General features: G+C 35.3%; 1 protein-coding gene across 1 annotated transcript in view; it reads right to left on the bottom strand.

The window, feature by feature from the left end:
* Nucleotides 1-2,152: 2,152 nt before the first annotated feature.
* eif2ak4 (eukaryotic translation initiation factor 2 alpha kinase 4) overlaps nucleotides 2,153-21,766 on the bottom strand; it is a 48,366-nt gene continuing 28,752 nt past the window's right edge. The window contains exons 28-39 of the mRNA XM_079386577.1: nucleotides 19,131-19,304; nucleotides 17,784-17,918; nucleotides 14,645-14,752; nucleotides 14,440-14,568; nucleotides 11,187-11,273; nucleotides 11,001-11,110; nucleotides 10,860-10,918; nucleotides 9,836-9,930; nucleotides 9,314-9,382; nucleotides 7,276-7,320; nucleotides 5,588-5,703; nucleotides 2,153-2,437 (exon numbers count right to left, since the gene is read on the bottom strand). Of these exons, the coding sequence (XP_079242703.1) occupies nucleotides 2,380-2,437; nucleotides 5,588-5,703; nucleotides 7,276-7,320; nucleotides 9,314-9,382; nucleotides 9,836-9,930; nucleotides 10,860-10,918; nucleotides 11,001-11,110; nucleotides 11,187-11,273; nucleotides 14,440-14,568; nucleotides 14,645-14,752; nucleotides 17,784-17,918; nucleotides 19,131-19,304 (1,185 nt within the window). The 3' untranslated portion in view covers nucleotides 2,153-2,379. The remainder of the gene's footprint in view (nucleotides 2,438-5,587; nucleotides 5,704-7,275; nucleotides 7,321-9,313; nucleotides 9,383-9,835; nucleotides 9,931-10,859; nucleotides 10,919-11,000; nucleotides 11,111-11,186; nucleotides 11,274-14,439; nucleotides 14,569-14,644; nucleotides 14,753-17,783; nucleotides 17,919-19,130; nucleotides 19,305-21,766) is intronic.

Below are 21,766 nucleotides of genomic sequence, written 5' to 3' on the forward strand. Positions count from 1 at the left end.
GTCTAAAACTCTTCTGGCTCACCTTTGTGCTTTTTTGCAAACTCTACTCTTGCCTTTCTATGTTTGGAGCTGGTCAGAGGTTTGCATCTTGCTGTGTAGCATCTGTAATTCTGTGTAATTTTACACACACACACACACACACACACACACACATATATATATATATATATATATATATATATACAAACATACAGTGCCCTCAAAAAAAAGTATTGGAACAGTGCAGACAAAATTGCTCTGTTGGCTGTGGAGTCAAGACATTTGCAAATATGATTAAAAGATGAATATGAGACAAAACTACAGAATGTCACATTTTATTACTAGCCGTTTCAACACATACATGTTTTAGCAGCTAAGAAGTTCAGCACTTTTAGAGTTCATGCCTCTATCTGATGTGAGCATAAGTATTGGAGCAGTTTCCTCTCAGGTCTTTCTAAGTGATCCGCTGTGTCCTGTTGCATTAATTCTTCAGATATTAAAAGCAGGGAATGTGTCGTATCAGTTATATCCATTACTTCTGCATTCGATGATGACACACAAACCAGGATGGAGATGAGGGAGCTGCCTTTGAGAGAAAGTAAGCAATTTGGATGAAGTCAATTAGAGCTCTAGCAAAAACAAAGGGCATGGAGAAATCAAGGCCCGGTTTCACAGACAGGGCTTAGACTAAGCCAGGATTAGGCCATAGTTCAATTAGGACATTCAAAAAAATTTTATAAAACTTTCCTTTATAAAGTTTATAAGAGCAAAGAAATGGAAAGTCTTAGATTGCCCAAGTCAATCTCCAGATTTAAATCTGATTGAACATGAATTTCAGCAGCTGAAGAGGAGAGTAAAGGCAGAAACAAGCAACAATTGGGATTGACTGCATTAAAGTCTGGGAAAAGCATTTGAAAGGATGAGAGCAAGAGTCTGGTGATGTCTATGGGTCACAGACTCACTGCTGTGATTGTGCTCAAGGGATCTGCAACTAAATAATAGCTTTTAATCTTTTATATCTGCCTTATGTTCAACTGCTCCAATACTTATGCTCACATCAATGAGTGGGATGAACTAAAAGTGCTGTTCTTTTTATTTGGTAAAACATGTATGTGTTGAAACGGCTAATAATAAAATGTGACATTCTGTAGTTTTGTCTCATATTCATCTTTTAATCATATTTGCAAATGTTTTGACTCCACAGCCAACAGAGCAATTTTGTCTTTACTGTTCCAATACTTATGGAGGGGACTATATATATATATATATATATATATATATATATATATATATATATATATATATATATATATCAAGTCAAGTCAAGTTTATTGTCACCTTCTTATTCTTCCACATGTACGGCACATACATAGAGACTTGAACATACATAGAACTCTCAGACCCTTGGTGCATACAGTTAACATTTAAGACGCTGACAGTAGACGTTCAAATACAGATAAAACAGTTTAAACATATGTACATACAACTATACAGATATACAAATGAGGACATTGTAGAAAAACAATGGGGGGGTGGGGGTTTTAGTATCAGTGTTCAGTGTTGTATGGGGTAAAAGAGGGGGGGGGGGGCAAGGACGGGAGGGAGTTCAGCTTCCTGACAGCCTGATGTATGAAGCTGTCCTTCAGTCTGCTGGTCCTCGCCTGGAGACTCCGCAGTCTCCTCCCTGATGGCAGCAGACTGAAGAAGCTGTGTGTCGGGTGGGTGGGATCACCTGCAATGCGGAGGGCTCTGCGGGTGAGACGGGTGCTGTAGATGTCCTGGAGGGAGGGGAGAGAGACACCAACGATCTTCTCAGCTGCTCTCACTATGCACTGAAGTGACTTGCGGCAGGATGCGTTGCAAGCGCCATACCACACAGTGATGCAGCTGGTTAGGATGCTCTCGATGGTGCCTCTGTAGAAGGTGCACATGATGGGGGCCGGGGCTCTGGCTCTTCTCAGTTTGCGGAGGAAGTAGAGACGCTGCTGTGCTTTCTTGGCCAGTGCTACAGTGTTGTTATTCCAGGAGAGGTCCTCTGTGAGGACCTCTCATATAGCGATATATATATATAAAAAATAGCAATTCAAAATATATACTATTACTATAATAGCAATAATAACTTTAATATAACTACATTCAATTTTGCATGTTTTAAAAAGAAGCAAGACCACATGTGATACAGGAAAATATTTTATTTCCTTCAGTTGTGGACTGTACAGTATTTAATCATGTGATTTCACAGGAATCGTTAATAATATGATTGATGACTGGACCCTTCAGATGGCGCTCATCAGCCTTTGGCATCGAATCCGCTGTATAAAAACAGCTTGGTTTAACGGCAGAGTCTGTAAAGCGTTAAAACACCCGTTACCTTCATTGTCTGAGCAGTGAGATCAGAGATCAGAGCAGGATCTTGTAATAATCGTCTCTGTAGCTGTAAAGAACCACCACAGCCGCCCTGAAACACAAACCATCACAAAACAGCTCAAACTCAGATCCCACAGCATGCTGAAAAAATCAAGACAACATGAAATTTGATTTTCTTCAGTTCTAGACTTCAGTTCAGCATGCCGTCATGAGATTTCAGAAATTAAAACAAGAACCAGTATGGTTTTTTTTTTTTTTTTTTACCCTTTTGGCAAATATTTGTTTTAGATCGGTTACTCCTGAAGTTAAAAAGACTGACTTTATTCCTTTAGAATAAAATATTTTGTCGCTATTTTCTATTGAAGATTGATTCCGCAGAAATAAAAACAGCAAACTTGCCATTTTGACAAAAAAATGTGACAAAAATATATAGATGTTGTTTAAACTCGCAATTCTGAGAAGCAAAGTCCAAGTTGTGAGGTATAAACTCGTTAGGAAAAAAGTCAGAATTGTGAAAGAAAAATTCAAGATTATCTTTAGTATTTTTTATTCCATAGGAATTTATTTTTCCGAAAAGTAAACCCAAAATAAGTCAGAACTGTGAGTATATTAACTCACAATTGTTATAAAAGTTAATCCAAAATGTAAAATAAATCTGAATTGCGAGACTCAATTGTAATAAAATAAAAATATATATATTAAAAAATTGAGATTATTATTATTATTATTCCATGGTGGAAACAAGGTTCCAGAATTTTCTTATTTTCTAACTTCAGAAAACAAGTTAAGAATATCTTGTATTCTTAAAAAAAACATGATCTCTTTTTTATTAAGAATGTGTAAAGACAAAACTCAAGAAAAATTCAACCTCTTGAAAAGACTGTTCTCAAAAAAACCCTTGTCTTAAATTCCCAAAGATGAGATGTTTACTTCATTCAATTGTTTCAAATATTAAGCATTACAACATAAAACTGGCTCCATATAAGATTCAATTAGATTAAAAAGATTTCTCAATTAAGTTTTACTGTCATCATCATACTAACATTTCAGAGATTTTAGAGTGGATTTGGGATTTCTCTTTTGATCACGCGATAAATCAGAAAAAAACTGTCAACAGACAGAAAACAAGCATTTTCACCATGTTTATAGGAGTAAAATATTTAAATCAGTGTGAAAGAAAAAAAGAACAAATCTTCAGAATATAGAGAGGAATAAAACTGTAAAGTTTGGCATTTGCAAGAGAAAAAACCTCTTTAAAGACTGGATTGTACCCAAAATCTACAGATGCACATAAATAAAGTGTAATAAAACAAAGATTTAAATGTATATTTTGGATGTTTCGTTCCACTAGTCTGAAAGAAGACATGATATAGGAGCAAAATAAAGCTGAACAATATCTGCCGCACAATCTCTCCATTGTTTCTAAATGACGGTACTCTGGCAGTCAACATGAGCTCCGTAACGTGAAGAAAAGAAGGAAATGAGAAACAACTGTTGAGAGAAGCCAATGAGACTCTGTTGTTCCCAAACACAGGAAAGTCACCATTTCTCCAAATAATGACCAGAAATGGGGGTAAAGTTGTTAATTTATGACTGGCGTTTGGGTGGAGAGAGTCAATGACATGATTCAGAGGATCCAGACGTGACTTTAGCACCTGCGCTGAGAAGAAAGAGCTTCAGCACTGGATCAGGTTTAATGATTGTGTCTGGAAACACTTGAGGAGAAGCGGATCGGGTCTCGCTGTCAGATTAATGAGTGAGGAGATCTGACGAAACACTCTGAAACGGCAGTTTACCAAGATACAAGCCACTCATCATTTATAGTAGTTAAACTAGTCAACATAACCTTGAAAAGAGTTAGATACACTGGAAAAAACTAAAGCTATACTAAAATAAAAAATACTACTACTACAAAAAAAGAGGAAAACATTAAATAAAATATTAAAAACTTAATGCTTCAATGTTTTGTATTTTTATGGGATTGCATTGTACTGAATTATATTTATAATCCATTTTTAACTGTTCACCACTTTCTGAGCAACTTGAAAATTATATTTCCAATTTAAACTGTCGTAAATCTTGAACGCTTTTCAGCACAGACTTAAGTTTGGTCTCTTTTTAAAGAAGACACATGGCAGATTATTACTGAAGTGAAAGTTAAAGCGAAACTTCAAACAATGTAAATAGATTAAGTTTATTGTTATGAAAACACAGTTTAAATTCTATATGAAATTTATTTTCCAAAACATGTTTTACTCTAAAATCTTGAGAAAATCAAAGCCATACATCTAAACAAATTGTGCTCCAAATTTGAGGTTGATATCTGAAAAAATGAGCTTTCAGTATGATTTTGTTTGGGTGCAGTACCAAATGTTTCCACTAGATGAAATTCACTTCCCATTTGTTCCCAATGCTGTCATTTTTGACCATGAAGAGTACAAGTCTTTTGACTATTTTTCAAAACCACTTAACCTTTTTCAATCATTTTTCAATCATATCCATGATTTTCTTTTCAACATAGCAAGTGCCAAAACCTTTACCAAGTTTCATACCACTCCAATGAACATTCAACATTTTTATTTTAACTTGATGTACTAAAATAACTAAAACGGAGTATATATATATATATATATATATATATATATATATATATATATATATATATATATATTAGTGCTGTCAAACTATTAATCGCAATTATTCGTATACAAAATAAGTTTTTGTTTACATAATATGCGTACTGTGTATATTTATTATGTATATATTAATGCACACATGCATGTATATATTTCAGAATATATTTATGTTTATATATTAAATATATTTATTTATAATATAAATTATATGAATATAGACATGCACATATATGTAAATATTTTCAAAATATATACTGAATGCGTGTGTCCTTATATATAAATAATAAATATACACAAAACACACATATATTATTGCAAACAAAAACTTTTATTTTGGATGTGATTAATTGCAATTAATCATTTGACAGCACTAATATATATAAATAAAACTGACAAAAATACAACTAAATTCCTAAAGGGATAGTTCACCCAAAAATAATGGAAAATGACTTTGTGTGACACAAAAGATGATGTTTTGAAGAACACTGGGAGCCAAACAACATTGGACCCCATTGACTTTCATTGTATGGACAACAAAACACAGAGATATCAAAATATCTTTCATGTTCCAGAAAAGAAACATTACAGTCATTAACGCTCGGTACCTTTTGGAGATCTTGAAGTGGTAGATCTGCTCACAGATGCATTTGAGGTAACGCTGTTTGGGCAGCCGAGAGAGAAGCGTCTTCACGCTGATGTTGAACTGCTCCTCATCATCAAACTGAGAGACAAACAACAGCAGCTTCAGCGTTAAACACTCCGGTTAGCACAGGAAAGATGAGGAATCATATCTGAGACACAATCAGTGGGTAGAAATGTACAGAATGTAAGAACTGAATTTATGTTGAGATTTAAAATGGACCTATTTCTGACATTATTGGGAGACATGGAAGAGTACTGTAATTATGAATTTTTTATGTTTTAGATAAGAAAGTCTCTTCTGCTCACCAAGGCTGCATTTATTTGATCAAAAATACAGTTTTGCATTGCATTTACACAAATAACTACTTCTGACTGGTCCATCTCTGATGATTGTGGCAGTGTAGTTTACAATCAGTGACGAAATAAAAGCTTTAAATATAATTTTGTTTGTTTGATATTGACAGCTGTTTGGGGATATATTACATGTTACAAATGTTGTATTTTTTTGGACCAATTTGTATTACATTTTTGTTCCTGAAATCCACCCTTCTGCTGGGATCAGAATAATCCAGTTTTTTTGCATCAAAAGTATCCCAATCTTACTAAAACGTTTTGAACAACACAAACTGAGGATTTAATCCAGATCAAAACCAAGATTGGATTTTGTGATCTCATCTGAATTCAGAATCCTTTTTTTTTTCCCTTTTCTTTTGAACAACCCATTTTCAAGATTTGATCCAATCCGATGACCAAAATCCTGATTGGTCCCTGATTTACTGCTCAAGAAACATTTCTGATTATTATCAATGTTGAAAACAGTTGTGCTGCACAATATTTTTGTGGAAACTGAGATACATTTTATTTTTCAGGATTCACAGATGAATAGAAAGCTCAAAAGAACAGCATTTATTTGAAACAGAAATCTTTTGTAAAAATACTGTCACTTTACTGTCACTTTTGAGCAATTAAATGCATCCTTACCAAATTAATTAATTTTTTTAAATCTTACTCACCCCAAACTTTTGAATGGTGCATGAATGGTAATTGGTAAACATTGATAATAATCAGAGATGTTTGTTGATCAGTAAATCAGTATATTATAATGATTTCTGAAGATCATGTGACACTGAAGACTGGAGGAATGATGCTGAAAATACAGCTGCGCATCACAGAAATAAATACACATATTGACATAGAAAACAGTTATTTTAAATTGTAAAAATATTTCACTGTTTTTACTGTAATTTTGATCAAATAAATGCAGCCTTGGTGAGCAGAAGAGACTTCTTTTAAAAACATTATTTTTTTTATCATTTTTAAAAGCTAAACAAAACATCTTGAAAAATGAATAATAAAAATAAAGTAAAAAAAAAAAAATCATCACTTGAGTGTTTTTCCTCGCACTCTGAACTGGTGAATAACTGAAGGCATTTGTTAGTGTGAAATATCTGTGTAAGGTCGTGTTTGTTCCTAGGACATGAACAGATTGTTCTTCCCGTTGCAGTGACTCATGTTGATGGAGAGGGTTTCCCTCGTCACGAGGAAAGCCCGCGTCCTGGATCCCCCTCTCTTCCGCTTTATCCTGCCGTTTTCCACTGGAATGCCATTTATGTACTCAGAATAGCTCATAATAATAGCGGGCGGTACAAACCTCGAGGGACAGGAAGTTGATGAGTGTTTCCTTGGGCAGATCGACCTGCGGAGGAATGCGACAGGAGAGATTGTGAAGGTCAGGTTCGCAGACACAATGGAGACTTATCTACAGAAAACCGCAGACGGACACGGTGCCATGTAAACATGGCGTACCAGTCAACAGGAAGAGCTCAAAATGTGCCTTAACAGGGTAAAAGTTGAAGTAAATACGCCACCGAAGAACCTTGAGAGGAAACAAGCTGTGTATGTTCTCTTTGTTTTCATATCAGTGCATCATGTTGTTTCTGTTATCGCTCTTTAGATGTTAATCAGAGTGTCTGGAAAGTTTAAGGTGGTTCTACTTCCTGAACTTGAGATTCTGGCTCAGGGACAAAATCATATTTGGACCCATAACTCGGGGTTAAAGGGAGTTTTGTAAACTGTGTAATAACAGAGAGAAACACCAAACCACTTTATTCCCCACAAAACCACTAATTAACTAAATATGCAAGCGATGTGAATCTTAATAACAAGCGCTCGTCTCCATGTGCTGTTTATGCTTCTCAAAACAGTTCATCATTTCACTGGGAGAATCTAAATGCTATGAGAATGCTAAATGTAAAATGAATCTAGTACAGCACATCACTAGCAACGCCAAGGTCATGGGTTCGATTCCCAGGAATCATGCATGAACTGATCACCAGGCAGCTGATGCTGATACAATATCTTTTTTAGAGAGCCGAGGCCGATATAAAGCCGAAATATATGATTTTACACTATTTAAATTAAGATGCATAAAATTGCTGCAATGAAATTGAGATTCATATTTATTAAATTAGAACTAATTGTACAATGAATCAATTATTATTATAAAATAATTACATTTTTAAATAAACAGATTTGCGCTTCAGTATCTTCATTCAGTAACCGTATTACAGTATTTTTCATAAATAATGGAATAGTTAGAAACACAAATAAAAAGGAATGCATGATCAAATGTACACCAGTGGTCAACCAATGTTTTTTTTTCGATGACGATATCTAGAGCCAGTGACCGATATAAAGCCAAAATATATAATATATAACCCTATTTAATTTAAATAAGATGCATAATAATTGCTGCAATGACTTTTAGATTCATATTTACTAAATTATGAAAATAATTTGAACTTGATAATAAATTAACAGATTTGTACTTTAGCATCTTCATTACAAATACAAAAATAGTTAAAGTAAAAAATAAAAAGGAATGCATAAGTTCATCAAATGTACACTAGTGATCGACCGACGTGGAGTTTTGATGACTGATGCCCGATATCAATATTTTAAAGAGCTGACAGCTGATAAAAAGCTGATATATATGATATTACACCATTCAATTTAAATAAGATGGATAACAATTGCTGCAATCAAATTTATTTGAGATATTTTCTAAATTAGAAAATTAATTGTAAAATAAATATGAAAAAAAAAAATTATGCTTTCAAAACTTCTTATTTTTGTAATCCTATTAAAGCATTTTTCACAAATAAAGAAGTAGTTAAAACACTATACACTATAATCAAGTGCACTGAGTAATCTGATAAGTTTGTGCAGACTGGCAATCATATTTGCTCAAATAAAGTTCAGGTAACACTAATTTAATTAAATTATCGGTGCCGATAATTTAAAAATGCCAAATATCGGTCATAGCAATATACTGGTTGACCACTAATGTATATCTTGAATTCAATTTAAGTTGCAGCATTCTTGTCACTGTCAAAATAAGTCCAATCACTGTCAAAATTAAAGCTGCTTATGATACTTGTCGACTATGCAGAAAAACTATAAAACCGATAATTTAAAAAATACCAAATATCGGCTGTTATATTGGTTGATCACTAATGCATACATTTAATGGATGTAAGTTGCTGCATTCTTGGCACGTCTGATGCCAATCGTTTAAAAATGGCAAATATCGGCAAATGCAATGTAAATAACTTTGGATAAAAGCGTCTGCCAAATGTATTAATGCAAATGTGCTGATCTGAGAGCAGGAAGTGACATCATATACTCACAGCCAGCACTTCAATGTCGTTGCTCTTGTTCTGTAAGTTGCTGCTCAGATTCTGCAGTCGTGTCTGGATCTGAAAGACAGAATTGCTCTCATGCTCATAATGCAAAAGGACAGAAAGAAAAAGCTTTTCATTGTATGCAATAAAGCTGAGCACAGAACAGCAGGGGTTCAGATTCGCTGGCTCATCACTAAACGGGGCTGACTCGTTTATTTCAGAAGGACGTCACCGCTGTCCTCACACATGCTGAATTAAACGCCAATTGAGCTGAATCAAACACTGGATGCTTCTCAAGGGGACACAGATTCAAGACTTTCTCCATGTTTGATTGTGATGGAGTGAGAAAACTTGTGGGAAATTTGGCCAAAAGCACATTGGGATTTATCGTGGATTAATGGGAACTTCATAAAACAAACAAGCATGTGTGATTGTGAGGGGAAGGACATTCTCTACAGGCCTTAAAGGTACAAGATGTGGAAGAAAGCTTGTTTCCCATGATATCAGAGGTGAGATCATTGTGCTGACCTGCGTCTCGTATCTCCGCCGGTTGCTGGCTGAGATTTTCTCAGGCGGTACGAGGTTCACGTTCATGGTGTTGCTCCCGTGTGACTCAGACAGACCTGATGGACACCAAACACACAAGAAGTGTGAGGATTCACTCCAACATCTGCTGGACAAACCTTACATTCATTTCCTTTCAATTGTTTTAAATGCAAAATCTACCAGAGCCAAAGTACTACACAACACTAAATCACTGTGTGCCTTAATTAATAAAGCAGTAAACCATGATATCAGATTGAGAACGATTAAAATTGTGTTTCTATGAGAGTCTAAACAGCTGATAAAAACATCACAATAATCCACACCACTCCAGTCCATCAGTTAACATCTGGAGAAGACAAAAGCTGAAACAAATCCAGCATCAAGACGTTTTTAACTCAAATATGAGTCCATAATCCATAATAATGCTTCATCCAGTGAAAAAATCCATCTCCTGTTGTCTCTCACATCAAAATCCAGCCTCATAAAGTATTTGTTTAGGACTGTTTTAATCTGTGCAGATTTCTCTCCTGATTCAGACCAGAACACTTTTTCACTGGAGGAAGCGCTATTATGAACTATGGACTCGTATTTTAGTTAAAAAGGTCTTAATGATGGATGTGTTTGAGCTTTTGTCTTCTTCAGATGTTAACTGATGGACTGCAGTGGTGTGGATTATTGTGATGTTTTTATCAGCTGTTTGGACTCTCATTCTGATGGCACCCATTCACATCCATTGCTGAGACACTGATGTAATAACACACTTCTCCAAATCTGATGAAGAAACAAACTCATCCTAATCTTGGCCTGAGGGTGAGCAGATTTTCAACACACTGAAATGTTTACTGAAATAAGATTTTGCTCACTTTGTTGTAGAGCTGTATTTTTTACAAAGGGAAATTAGTTTGGCTTTTCTGCTCAATAACTTGTGAAATAGGCCTAAAAACCAAATGTAAAAAAAATGATAAGACAAGATTGTGGATTGTGATCCTGCTTGAAAACCCCGTACCTGAGTTTCCCAGTAATGATCCCTTTGGATTCTGGAGAGAAGCACTCTCAGAAATCTCTCTGACGAGAGAAAAAAACAGCATTAATGTTTCCTCTGGACTCTGACACATGGTTTACAGTTGTAAACGTCAGTGTATGTCACCTGTTCCTCTCTTCGGAGAGTTTGGTCCGGCTCTTTTGGATGAAGTGATCGACCAGTTCCGACTCTGGGATTCTCTTCTCCGACTGACGGTCTTTCTCAAAGGTCTTCACCTGACGGGAAGAGAAGACAGCCTGTCAGATCAGAGCACTCTTTAGTGTCTTCAGCGCAGGTGTCGATGTGATTTACCTTCAGGTAATTTCCTTCTTTATCCGACACCAGCACCATGAATGTGATTCCAGCTTGTCTGCAGTGCTCCAGAAGAGCTTCCTGTGACTGTGGCACAAATGGAGAATATTTATCGTCATTACAACAGAAAAACACACACATCTGACTGCATTCATTAGAGCAGATCAGGGCTCATTAGTCTTGTGACAGAAATTGACGATCAGTAGAAACTTATTCTGCCCAAGATCCACCCCGATATTTAATGACTGTGGTTTGGAGTTAAACATAATAAAAATAATGACTTGTGGTTCAGTAAGGGAGGAATCGCTCTGACGGATCCAGTAAGTCAATAACAATGGATGTTTTAAAATTCTGGATGACATTGGTTTCCATGCTTGTTTTGCAAGAATTAGTGAGAACATCACAATTGTCTGCTTACTGTCTTTGTATTTATTTCATGGCATTTCAATTTATTTGATTGATGAGTGCTTTATTTTATGGAACTAGTTCTCAGCTCTGAACCTTGTTTTACAGTACAAATATGTTAAGATTCTCAAACTAGTTTATTTTTCTGACACTATTGGCAAATATTTGTTTTTGTTTTAAGCTTAAACTCGCATCATTTTGATAAATTTTCCAGGAAAACAAGATTTATTTTCAATTTACTACTCAAATAAATGAATGCTGATGTAAGGCAAGTTACAACAGGCAAAACCCTTTGAGATGTTACTCTATTTTGCTTCCATATCATGATTTTTTTGCACTCATATCTTGAATTTTAGGCTCATATCTGCATTCTAACAGTCAGTCGTCCTGCATCATGATCATCAGACACTGTAGCAATGTAAGATGATGGACAGTTCTGGACGGGATGCTGCGTTAATGAGCTAACCATTTTAACAAGTTACTTTTTTCCAAAATGAATCGCACCAAATTAACACTTTAAATCGTCAGCCCTAGTCATTATGCACCAGATTTGAGTTCAGCTGTTATTGTGTGTTCCTGTGACCTCTAAACCGCTGCTGTGTTTGTGGATTCTGCTAACGGCGCATCAAACATCTCACAGCTTTTGGCCACATGTCCTTCACAGGGAGAGAGATTCGAGTCTGTTTGTGAAGTGAAATCAAACACTAAAATAAATATCAAATAAATAAAACAGTTAAATAGGAAAGTAGCCTTAAATAAGAAAGTTAAATACACCCTGTCTACCTCACGCGAGCGGCGCGGCGAGAACCCATTATAATCAGTGATGCTGTCTACACTAGATGCAGCGCGATACGACACGACAAATCCCTCACAGTAAACTGCCTCGTCCTATTTATGACGTTCTGACACAAAGTTCAAATGTCCCGTGTAGACAGACTCAACCTGTTGTGTTGCGACGCAGCGTCCGGTTTAGAGACGGTTCACTGTTCCGCCACCAAGCAAGCGGGCGCGTTAACTCCTCGTCTGCACGCGCTCTCTGTGGAATAGGAATCACGGCGTATGTTGCCACATTTCTAGTTGGCATCTTCCATTTACCACTGTCTCGCTCGTATTTGGCCAGTTTGGAGAAAGCCTCACCAATACAAACCTGGACCAGCCGGGCGTTTGCGATCACATGAACTTGAAGACACTTGTACAAACGCAGATGGGTGACATGAATGGAAATGATTCCAGACCGGCGATGTAGTAATTGGTTTCCCAAAAAAGGTCCATCGCTCGTCATGAAATAAATTTGCTGAATGCAGAACAAACTGTATTTTCCTGCGCTCAAACCTGCCAATCTAAAGGAAATGCCGTGTATGGCGTTTGAGGTCATTTGTGAATTAGCATAGATTAGTCTAATTAAAACAATTCGCAACTATTATTACACTTGTACACAAAACTTTGTATTATGCTTGTTCTAGAGTGTGTGACCTCACGTGCACTACCGCCGGTGGCAATACACAACCGTGATGCGGTTGTCACGGCGACCGTCACAGACCTACACTGGAGCGACTCTGTGCTTCATTAGCGCTGATCCTGATCCACGAGGCAGCAGAACTCACAGAAATCAGCACTAACACGCTAAATCAAGGGCATTCTCACTACTTCATCTTCAGCGGTCCCAAACTGGGGTGTACGAGTTGATGGAAAGCTTTAATTCCTTGTTTTTATTGTTGTGATTATTATTTTTTTTAAATTTCCTTTTATGTAAAGCACTTAAAAATTAAAGCACTGAATTACCATTATGTATGAAATGTTCTATATAAATAAACTTGCCTTGCCTAATTAATGAAATCATATTGTAAATAAATAAATAAAAAAATCAAAATATAACACTGTATTTTCTAGAATGTGTCACATTGTTTATTAGCTGCTACTTCTATTACAAAACGATTTATAGCATGAGTTATAGTCTATTTCCCTCATGTTTCAGTTTTGCTTTAAATTAATTTAGGTTTGCTGTTTGTAATAAATGTTGTTTTATTAAAAATGTATTGTATATGTAAATAATTTTAAAATAACAATCAAAATTATAACACTTAAAATCATATTGTAAATTTACAATAAGTAATTTAAAAGTAAAATAAAATGCAAAATCACAAACAAATCATTTTCAAGTAAAAATCTAAATTTAACAATTTTATTTGTTTAACTACATGCATGTTTTTGTACTTAACTAAAACTAAACAGAAAACTAAAACATATTACATAGTAATAAAATAGAATATATATAAATAAATTAATATATAATTTTTTTTTAGCTAGATGCCAGGCAACAGTTATCATTTTCATTTAGATCAACTTGAAGTACTAAAATAACTAAAGCTAATAAATAAGAAAATAATAAAAACTATCCAGACTATAAAAAAAAAAGAGAAGTACTAAACATGAAAAAAAAAAAAAAGACTAAAATGTTTACTAAAATTGTAACTCAAATTGAAGTGGAAACAGAATATATCAAAATAAAATCTAATTCAAAATATTAACAAAAAGTATAACACTATATCAATGAAACTAAAATAAAGCTGCCTGCAAGCCATATGACCATTAATATCAGAAAACTAATGAACATGAATCTGTTGTTAAATTGAATATTAAGTTAAAATCTCAGGAGGACTAAAACTATTTTTGCTCAAAGGGATTTGATCACGAATCATGAAATAGCTTGAGTTTTTGAGCCGATTGCTGCATCTGCTAAATCTGATTAATTTACTGATGTGACAAAATGAACAAACTAACCGAATCAAAGCAAATCTTTTTTAGATTGGGACAGAACAACATTTCCTAACAGCGTGTGAACACTGACCTGCGAGATGTCATAGACTATGTCTGAAGAGACTCCGGCCGCCCAGAGTTTCTGAGTGACTTTAATGGCTCTGCTGGTGGAGGACTGACCCACAGGAACCACCAGAACGTCACAGGAGCTCACAGGAGGCTGACAGACAGAGACAGAGAGATGAGACGAGACGCAGCGCATCTGAAGCCTGGCATCACATCGGCCTGACACTCACCGCTTCCTCCAGACCGGCCACAGCTGAGCAGATCTTATCCAGAGCGATGCTGGCGCCGACTGCCGAGGGGACAGGACCGGACACATCCGGCCCGCGAAACTCCATGATCTGACACGGAAAACCGAAAGCATTAGTTATTTATAAGGCTGGGAAAATAAATCGATGCATCGCGAATCGAGAAATGATTCAGCTTCGATTCTGAGATTTTCTGAATGCATGGTGATTATTTCTGGAGTGGATTCTGAGGTTAGTTTGAACAGCAGGTGGCGCTGCATGCTTCAGAAACAGCCGTACTCTGCTCGTTTCCAAATCCTTACACACACTTGAACCTAAAATAATCATTCATAAGATTCGAAAAGGTTGAAGTGAATTACAAGGGTGTTCACAGTGGGCTGTTTACATTAATCTGGCGTCATAAAAGCATTCTGAGCCGAGGTGAGATTACAGACTCGGTGCTCTTCTTCATCAGCATTTGAGTGTGCGGAGAAAAACTAGATTAGAACACCATCTGCTGTGAAAATATAAGCTCAGAATCCATTCCAGAGAGCATTCGGAAGATCTCAGAATCGATCCACGAGCCGATTCTACATCGATTTACCGTCGCAGCCCTAATTTTTTTTATAGGGCTGGGTAAAAAAAATATTGATTTCTCGATTTTAATGAATTCTCATTTTTACAAAACAATACTGATTCATAAATCCCAAGATTTAATCAGATTTATTGCATGAACATCAGTAACCTGACAACGCAAGTAAACTGCATTTACATGACTATTAATAAATCGCATTATTTCCCTGTAGTGATGTCAAAATATAATCATTTGCATATCTGACTGAGTATTCCATCTGTTTTCAGTTGTGATGTTAAATAAATTACTTGCATGTCATATATTATCCTCTCAAGCAGTTACAGATGCAGCGTTTTGACTGAATGCACAAGATAACACATTTTTATCATTTTCTGAGTCATGAAAGTGTCTGTTTGTGTGACATATTTCCTTCTTTCTTTAATGCTAAACTTTTGTTCTGTCTAAATGCGCTTGAATCTGCACTAACGATGCGTTCCTGTCACGATCACACATGCACACTTCAATAAGCCGACAGAAAGCAGGTTATTGCGTTTACATGGCGTGCGAAATTGGGGTAAGAGATAAAAAAAACTACCTGTGTCGACCGGTTTATACTTATGCCGTTTATAACCTTACTCCGATAGAAGAAAACAGGCTACCACATTTAAATAACAATGTGCGTTTTCGGCTTATTAAGCACAATCGGTTTAAGAATGTGCATGTAAACGCACTCATTGTAGCGCACCTCCCATCCAATAAATCACAATCAGCTATAAACTATGTTAAATTTTATTAATCAAAAAGCCTGACTAATTAATTGAATTAGAATTCTGTTTTCCATTATTTTCTGGATTCCATTTTAATTGTTCCATTAAATTTTAATAATAAAAAACATCTCCAATTTATTGATTTTATATTAAAAAATATATTTTTTCACCTAAATAAATTCTGGTAAATAATATTTCTGGTAAATACTCCTTTATAAAGTGTTGTTTGATGATAATGTTATTATTATTAGACTAGAACAGGTGGATATGATGTCATTCTCTCACTATAATACTGAACTGATTTTGATGATAATGTTATTATTATGAGACTAGATCAGGTGGATATGATGTCATTCTCTCACTATAATACTGAACTGATTTCAGTGATCTGGACTGAGAGATGGACACCTGCTTCTTCACTCTGTGCTGCACTTCAATTTTGCTTTAAAAAAGGATTTCATAGAAATTTGGATTTCATTTGGTTTAATAAAATATTTTTAAGTAAAATTTAGATTTTTTTTGCGGGAAATTAATCATTTAGATTAATCGATAAATTAGTCGATAGATTAATCTAAATAAAAATAGTCGTTAGTGGCAGCCCTAGCACCATATATACAGTGGCATGCGAAAGTTTGGGAACCCCTTGCAGAATCTTTGAAACATCTCACTGATGCTCCAGAAGGAAACACGATGCATTAAGAGCCGGGGGTGAAAACATTTTGAATTTGAAGATCAAGGTAAATTGTACTTCATTTGTCTTCCAGGAAACATGCAAGTATCTTCTGTCGCGTCAGAAGGGCAGTACTAAATGGAAAAATATGATATTTCAACAAAATAAGAAAAATTTGGACATCTTCATCCTGTTCAAAAGTTTTAACCCCCCGGCTCTTAATGCATCGTGTTTCCTTCAGGAGCATCAGTGAATGTTTGAACCTTTTTTAATTGTTGTGTTTGAGTCCCTCAATCATCCTCAGCGTGAAAAGGTGGATCTCAAAATCATACAGTTACTGCTGGAAAGGGTTCAAATATGCAAAAGATGCTGGAAAACTGAAGATTCTGCAGGACCTGGAGGATTTTTCTGAAGAACAGTGCTCAGTTGAACTGTTCAGAACAAACAAGGGACTCATGAACAACCATCACAAAACAAAAAAACAGTCGTGGATCATCCAGGTAACCACACACAGTATTAAGAACCAAGGGTTCCCAAACTTTTGAATGTGGTTATTTTAATAATTTCAGCTATTTTTTTGTCTTGTGGACTATATGTAAACATCTTTTATGGAAAATATCTTACTCAGGACAGTACTAAATAAAAAATAACATGCATTTTGTATGATCTCTCTTATTTTGGTCAAATTATCCACATTTTTACAGATTCTGCAAGGGGTTCCCAAACTTTCGATCCCCACTGTATCATCATTTTTTGCTGTCCTTCAATATTTAATTTGTTTATTTATGAATAAGTTCATGTTTTATGACAACCATCAAAAAATCAATTTGAGTTGAAATATTATTATTTTGTATATAGTAATTGTATCTTAATAATAAAAACTTAATTGAGTGTAATTTAAACGGTTGCATATAGATCAGTTAATTGTAACCTTCAATACTATAGTAATGTAGTACCAGCTGACTTTAATGTATATTTTACAGCAAGTTTTTCCTTGAGAAAATTTGCCATGTTCTGTACCTGATTTATACTGAAAGCTTGTGAGTCAGAATCGAATCGAATCGTGAAATGTGTGTCAAAACCCAGCCCTATGCTAGAATGATCTCAGAAGTGTGTGACCCGTGTTCATGTTACCAGATGATCGTATCGTCCGCCCGCCGCTAAGATGTCAGGGACGGTGCGTTTGCGTTTCCTGATGAACGCCACGAACTGGAAGATGACACCGCAGTGATGCTGGACCTTATAGACCAAACCCAGATTCACCACCACCTATAAAACACACAAACGCTCAGAGGATGAGGAGAGGAGCAGGGCTGCGGGATTCTGGGGAAAAAACTAATTACGATTTTATTTCTGATTTAAATTGCGATTAAAAATGTCCAGGTTTGCTGTGCTTGTTTGTAGGGTTGCACAGTTTAACCAAAATTTTATTATTTATCAATATAATACATAAAATTATATAATACAAATATTTCATTGTAAAAAAATTTAAGAAATCAGGTGTTTAAGAATAATACTATAATTCAATTTTGACATTATAACTGTAAAATTACAATAGTAATATATATATATATATATAGATAGCTGTCGTAATTTCTTCATTTTTAACGTTAAACATTATTTTAGCACCACTGAAATAGCATTTTAATTTTTATTATATTTTTAGTTATTGTTAGTACACAAAGTGTTTGTAGGGTTGCACACTTTAATCAATATACTATTATTTCTCAATATAATACATAAAATTATAAAAATATTTATTTAATAACAATACAAAACTAAACAAATACAAAATATTACTATTGTAATATTTCATTGTAAAATAAAAAAAATCAAGTGTTTAAGAAGAATACTATAATAATTTAATTTTGACATTACGACACTAATATATATATTTCGTTTTCTTTGTTTTTTCTTTTAATTTCCGTTTCAAGTTTTAGTATTTTTTTTTAGGAATTTTAGTTATTGTTAGTACATGAAGTTAAACTAAATTAAACATCTGCTTTGGCAACTAGCTGTAGTAAAATAATTTACATTTTTTATTGTATTTCAGTTAACATTTATTTTATTTCAAGTAACATTTTTTTTTGTGTTAACTATACTAAATAATAAATGATACACTTAAAATAAACATGAAATAGCTAAATTAAAAAATTATATATATATATTTTTTTTTTTTTTCAAGTTAATATAACAACCCTGGATGGAAAACTGCTTCACTCTGAAACACGTAGCACGTATATTTATTTAATTAAATCACAGCCCAAGTCATTTTGTGTTTTTGGTTTTATTTCGATTAATTGTGCAGCCCTGAAAGGAAGAATATCGAATACCACATTAATTTCATATAGTGCCGTTGTGCTACAGGCGTCCTGAGTTCGAATCCCGGCTCGAGACCTTTCCTGATCCCGCCCCCCATCTCTCTCCCACTTTCCTTCCTGTCACTTCTACACTATCCTAAACTAATAAGAGGCACCTCACCTGTAGTTTAACGGCCAGTTTCTTGAGGAGGCTAATGACTTCTTCTAGATCTTTCTGGCCCAGTTTGGCCATCTGAGCGACGGCTGAACTCTTCTGTTTGGTGAGTGAGTTTATGAGAGGAAGCAGGTCCTGCAGGTCGCCCTTCTGCTCGATGAACTTATACAGCGTATGCAACTGATTTTCCAAAGAAAAGAGTTTTAGTCACGTGTCAACAGCATAAGCCTTTACACACACAAATGATATATCAGTGCTGTCAAAACGATTAAATCGCATTAAAAATAAAAAAATTTATGACCACATCAACCGGGAGAAGTTTCAGATGGGTGCTTCACTTCAAATGAGCGCGGAAACGGAGCTATGCACTCTTCAATTGCACGCACAAATGTGCTGCCATGCGCTGCAGCCTGTATCATTTCATATCAAGCGCTCGAAAGAAACGACGTGCATGCGTCAATCTCGTACCAATGTCGTGGCAAGTTAAGTCATGAAGTTACCAAAAATGCGATTAAACCTGCCTTAAAACTGTATGTAACATGTTATATATGAATCACATTTAAGAACATGTCTCTGAAATGGTTTTTCAAACTGTCCTGGAGCAGCCCGGCACTGTCTCCCTCATCTAACACTCTCGATTCAACTCGTCAGCTCATTAGAAGAGACTGAAATGCACCCAAAAATAACCTAATAATGTGATGTCTGTTCATCAAGAATGAAAAAAAAAAAAGAAGAAATCAATAACTTTTATAGCTTTAAGATTTCATCTATATATAATTTAGTGTTTGATAACTTTATTCAGTTTCTGTATATTTCCTACTTGCTGAAGGGCACAGCTAGCTAAATATGACATTTATTATAATGGGTTTATGTGAAGAATGTTTAAAGTTCAATAAATTAGAAGTTATTTTATCAAAGTCTAATAAATGTTCAAATTGATATCTCTCAATTATACTGTAATGTTAAATGGCTATAGTCAATGGTTAAATAGGGAAAAAATAGCAATTTTATAGCGACATCAGTAGTATTGTTATCAGTGATACTGGCCTTCAGTCATAAAAAAGATGCCATTAATCAAATATTAAAAATATACTGTATTTATATTGTTTCTACATTCATTTGAAGATTGAATGTGAAATTATTGCAATATAAAAGTATATTTAAAAAGTTAATGTTAGGTGGGATTAATCACGATTAATTTCAGAAAAAATGTGCGATTGATTAGTTAATTTATTTAATCGATTGACAGCACTAATCTATATATACAGTATCTCACAGAAGTGAGTACACCCTCACATTTTTGTAAATATTTTAGTATATCTTTTCATGTGACAACACTGAAGAAATGGCACTTTGCTGCAATGTAAAGTAGTGCTGTCCCCTTAAAATAACTCAACACACGGCCATTAATATCTAAACTGCTGGCCACAAAAGTGAGTACACCCCTAAGTGAAAATTTCCAAATTGGGCCCAATTAGCCATTTTCTCTTCCCGGTGTCATGTGACTCGTTAGTGTTACAAGGTCTCAGGTGTGAATGGGGAGCAGGTGTGTTATATTTGGTGATATTGCTCTCACTCTCATACTGGTCACTGGAAGTTCAACAGGGTACCTCGTGGCAAACAACTCTCTGAGGATCTGAAAAAAATTATTGTTGCTCTACATAAAGATGGCGTAGGCTATAAGAAGATTGCCAAGACCCTGAAACTGAGCTGCAGCACGGTGGCCAAGACCATACAGCGGTTTAACAGGACAGGTTCCACTCAGAATGATCGCCATGGTCGACCAAAGAAGTTGAGTGCACGTGCTCAGCATCATATCCAGAGGTTGTGTTTGGGAAATAGACGTATGAGTGCTGCCAGCATTGCTGCAGAGGTTGAAGGAGTGGGGGGTCAGACCATACGCCGCACACTGCATCAAATTGGTCTGCATGGCTGTCGTCCCAGAAGGAAGCCTCTTCTAAAGATGATGCACAAGAAAGCCCACAAACAATTAGCTGAAGACAAGCAGACTAAGGACATGGATTACTGGAACCATGTCCTGTGGTCTGATGAGACCAAGATAACCTTATTTGGTTCAGATGGTGTCAAGCATGTGTGGCGGCAACCAGGTGAGGAATACAAAGACAAGTGTGCCTTGCCTACAGTCAAGCATGGTGGTGGGAGTGTCATGGTCTGCATGAGTAGAGTACACTCACTACTTTACATTGCAGCAAAGTGTCATTTCTTCAGTGTTATCACATGAAAAGATATAATAAAATATTTACAAAAATGTGAGGGGTGTACTCACTCTGTGAGATACTGATATATATATACACACACACACACACACACACAAGTATTCTTAATGCATTAATTGTGCCTTGTAATGCACATTACAATGCATCTTATTAATAACTGCAACAACAGGTATAATACATTATAATAGTTATCTATTCATCGTTACATCTTTAAAAAGTATAATGCATTAAAACACAACAAACAACCAATTTCAGATGCAAAAAGGAATCTGTAGTTATTAAAATGCGTTTGCATTACAACACATTACACATAAAGGCTTCACATGTTACCCAAACGTTTGTGCATTAACAGAGAAAGGTTTCCAGCTGTGGAGGATCAGAGTCGAGGACAGTGTGCAGAGAATC

Source organism: Barbus barbus, assembly GCF_936440315.1.
Source record: "Barbus barbus genome assembly, chromosome: 30".
In the NCBI taxonomy this organism is placed as follows: domain Eukaryota; kingdom Metazoa; phylum Chordata; class Actinopteri; order Cypriniformes; family Cyprinidae; genus Barbus; species Barbus barbus.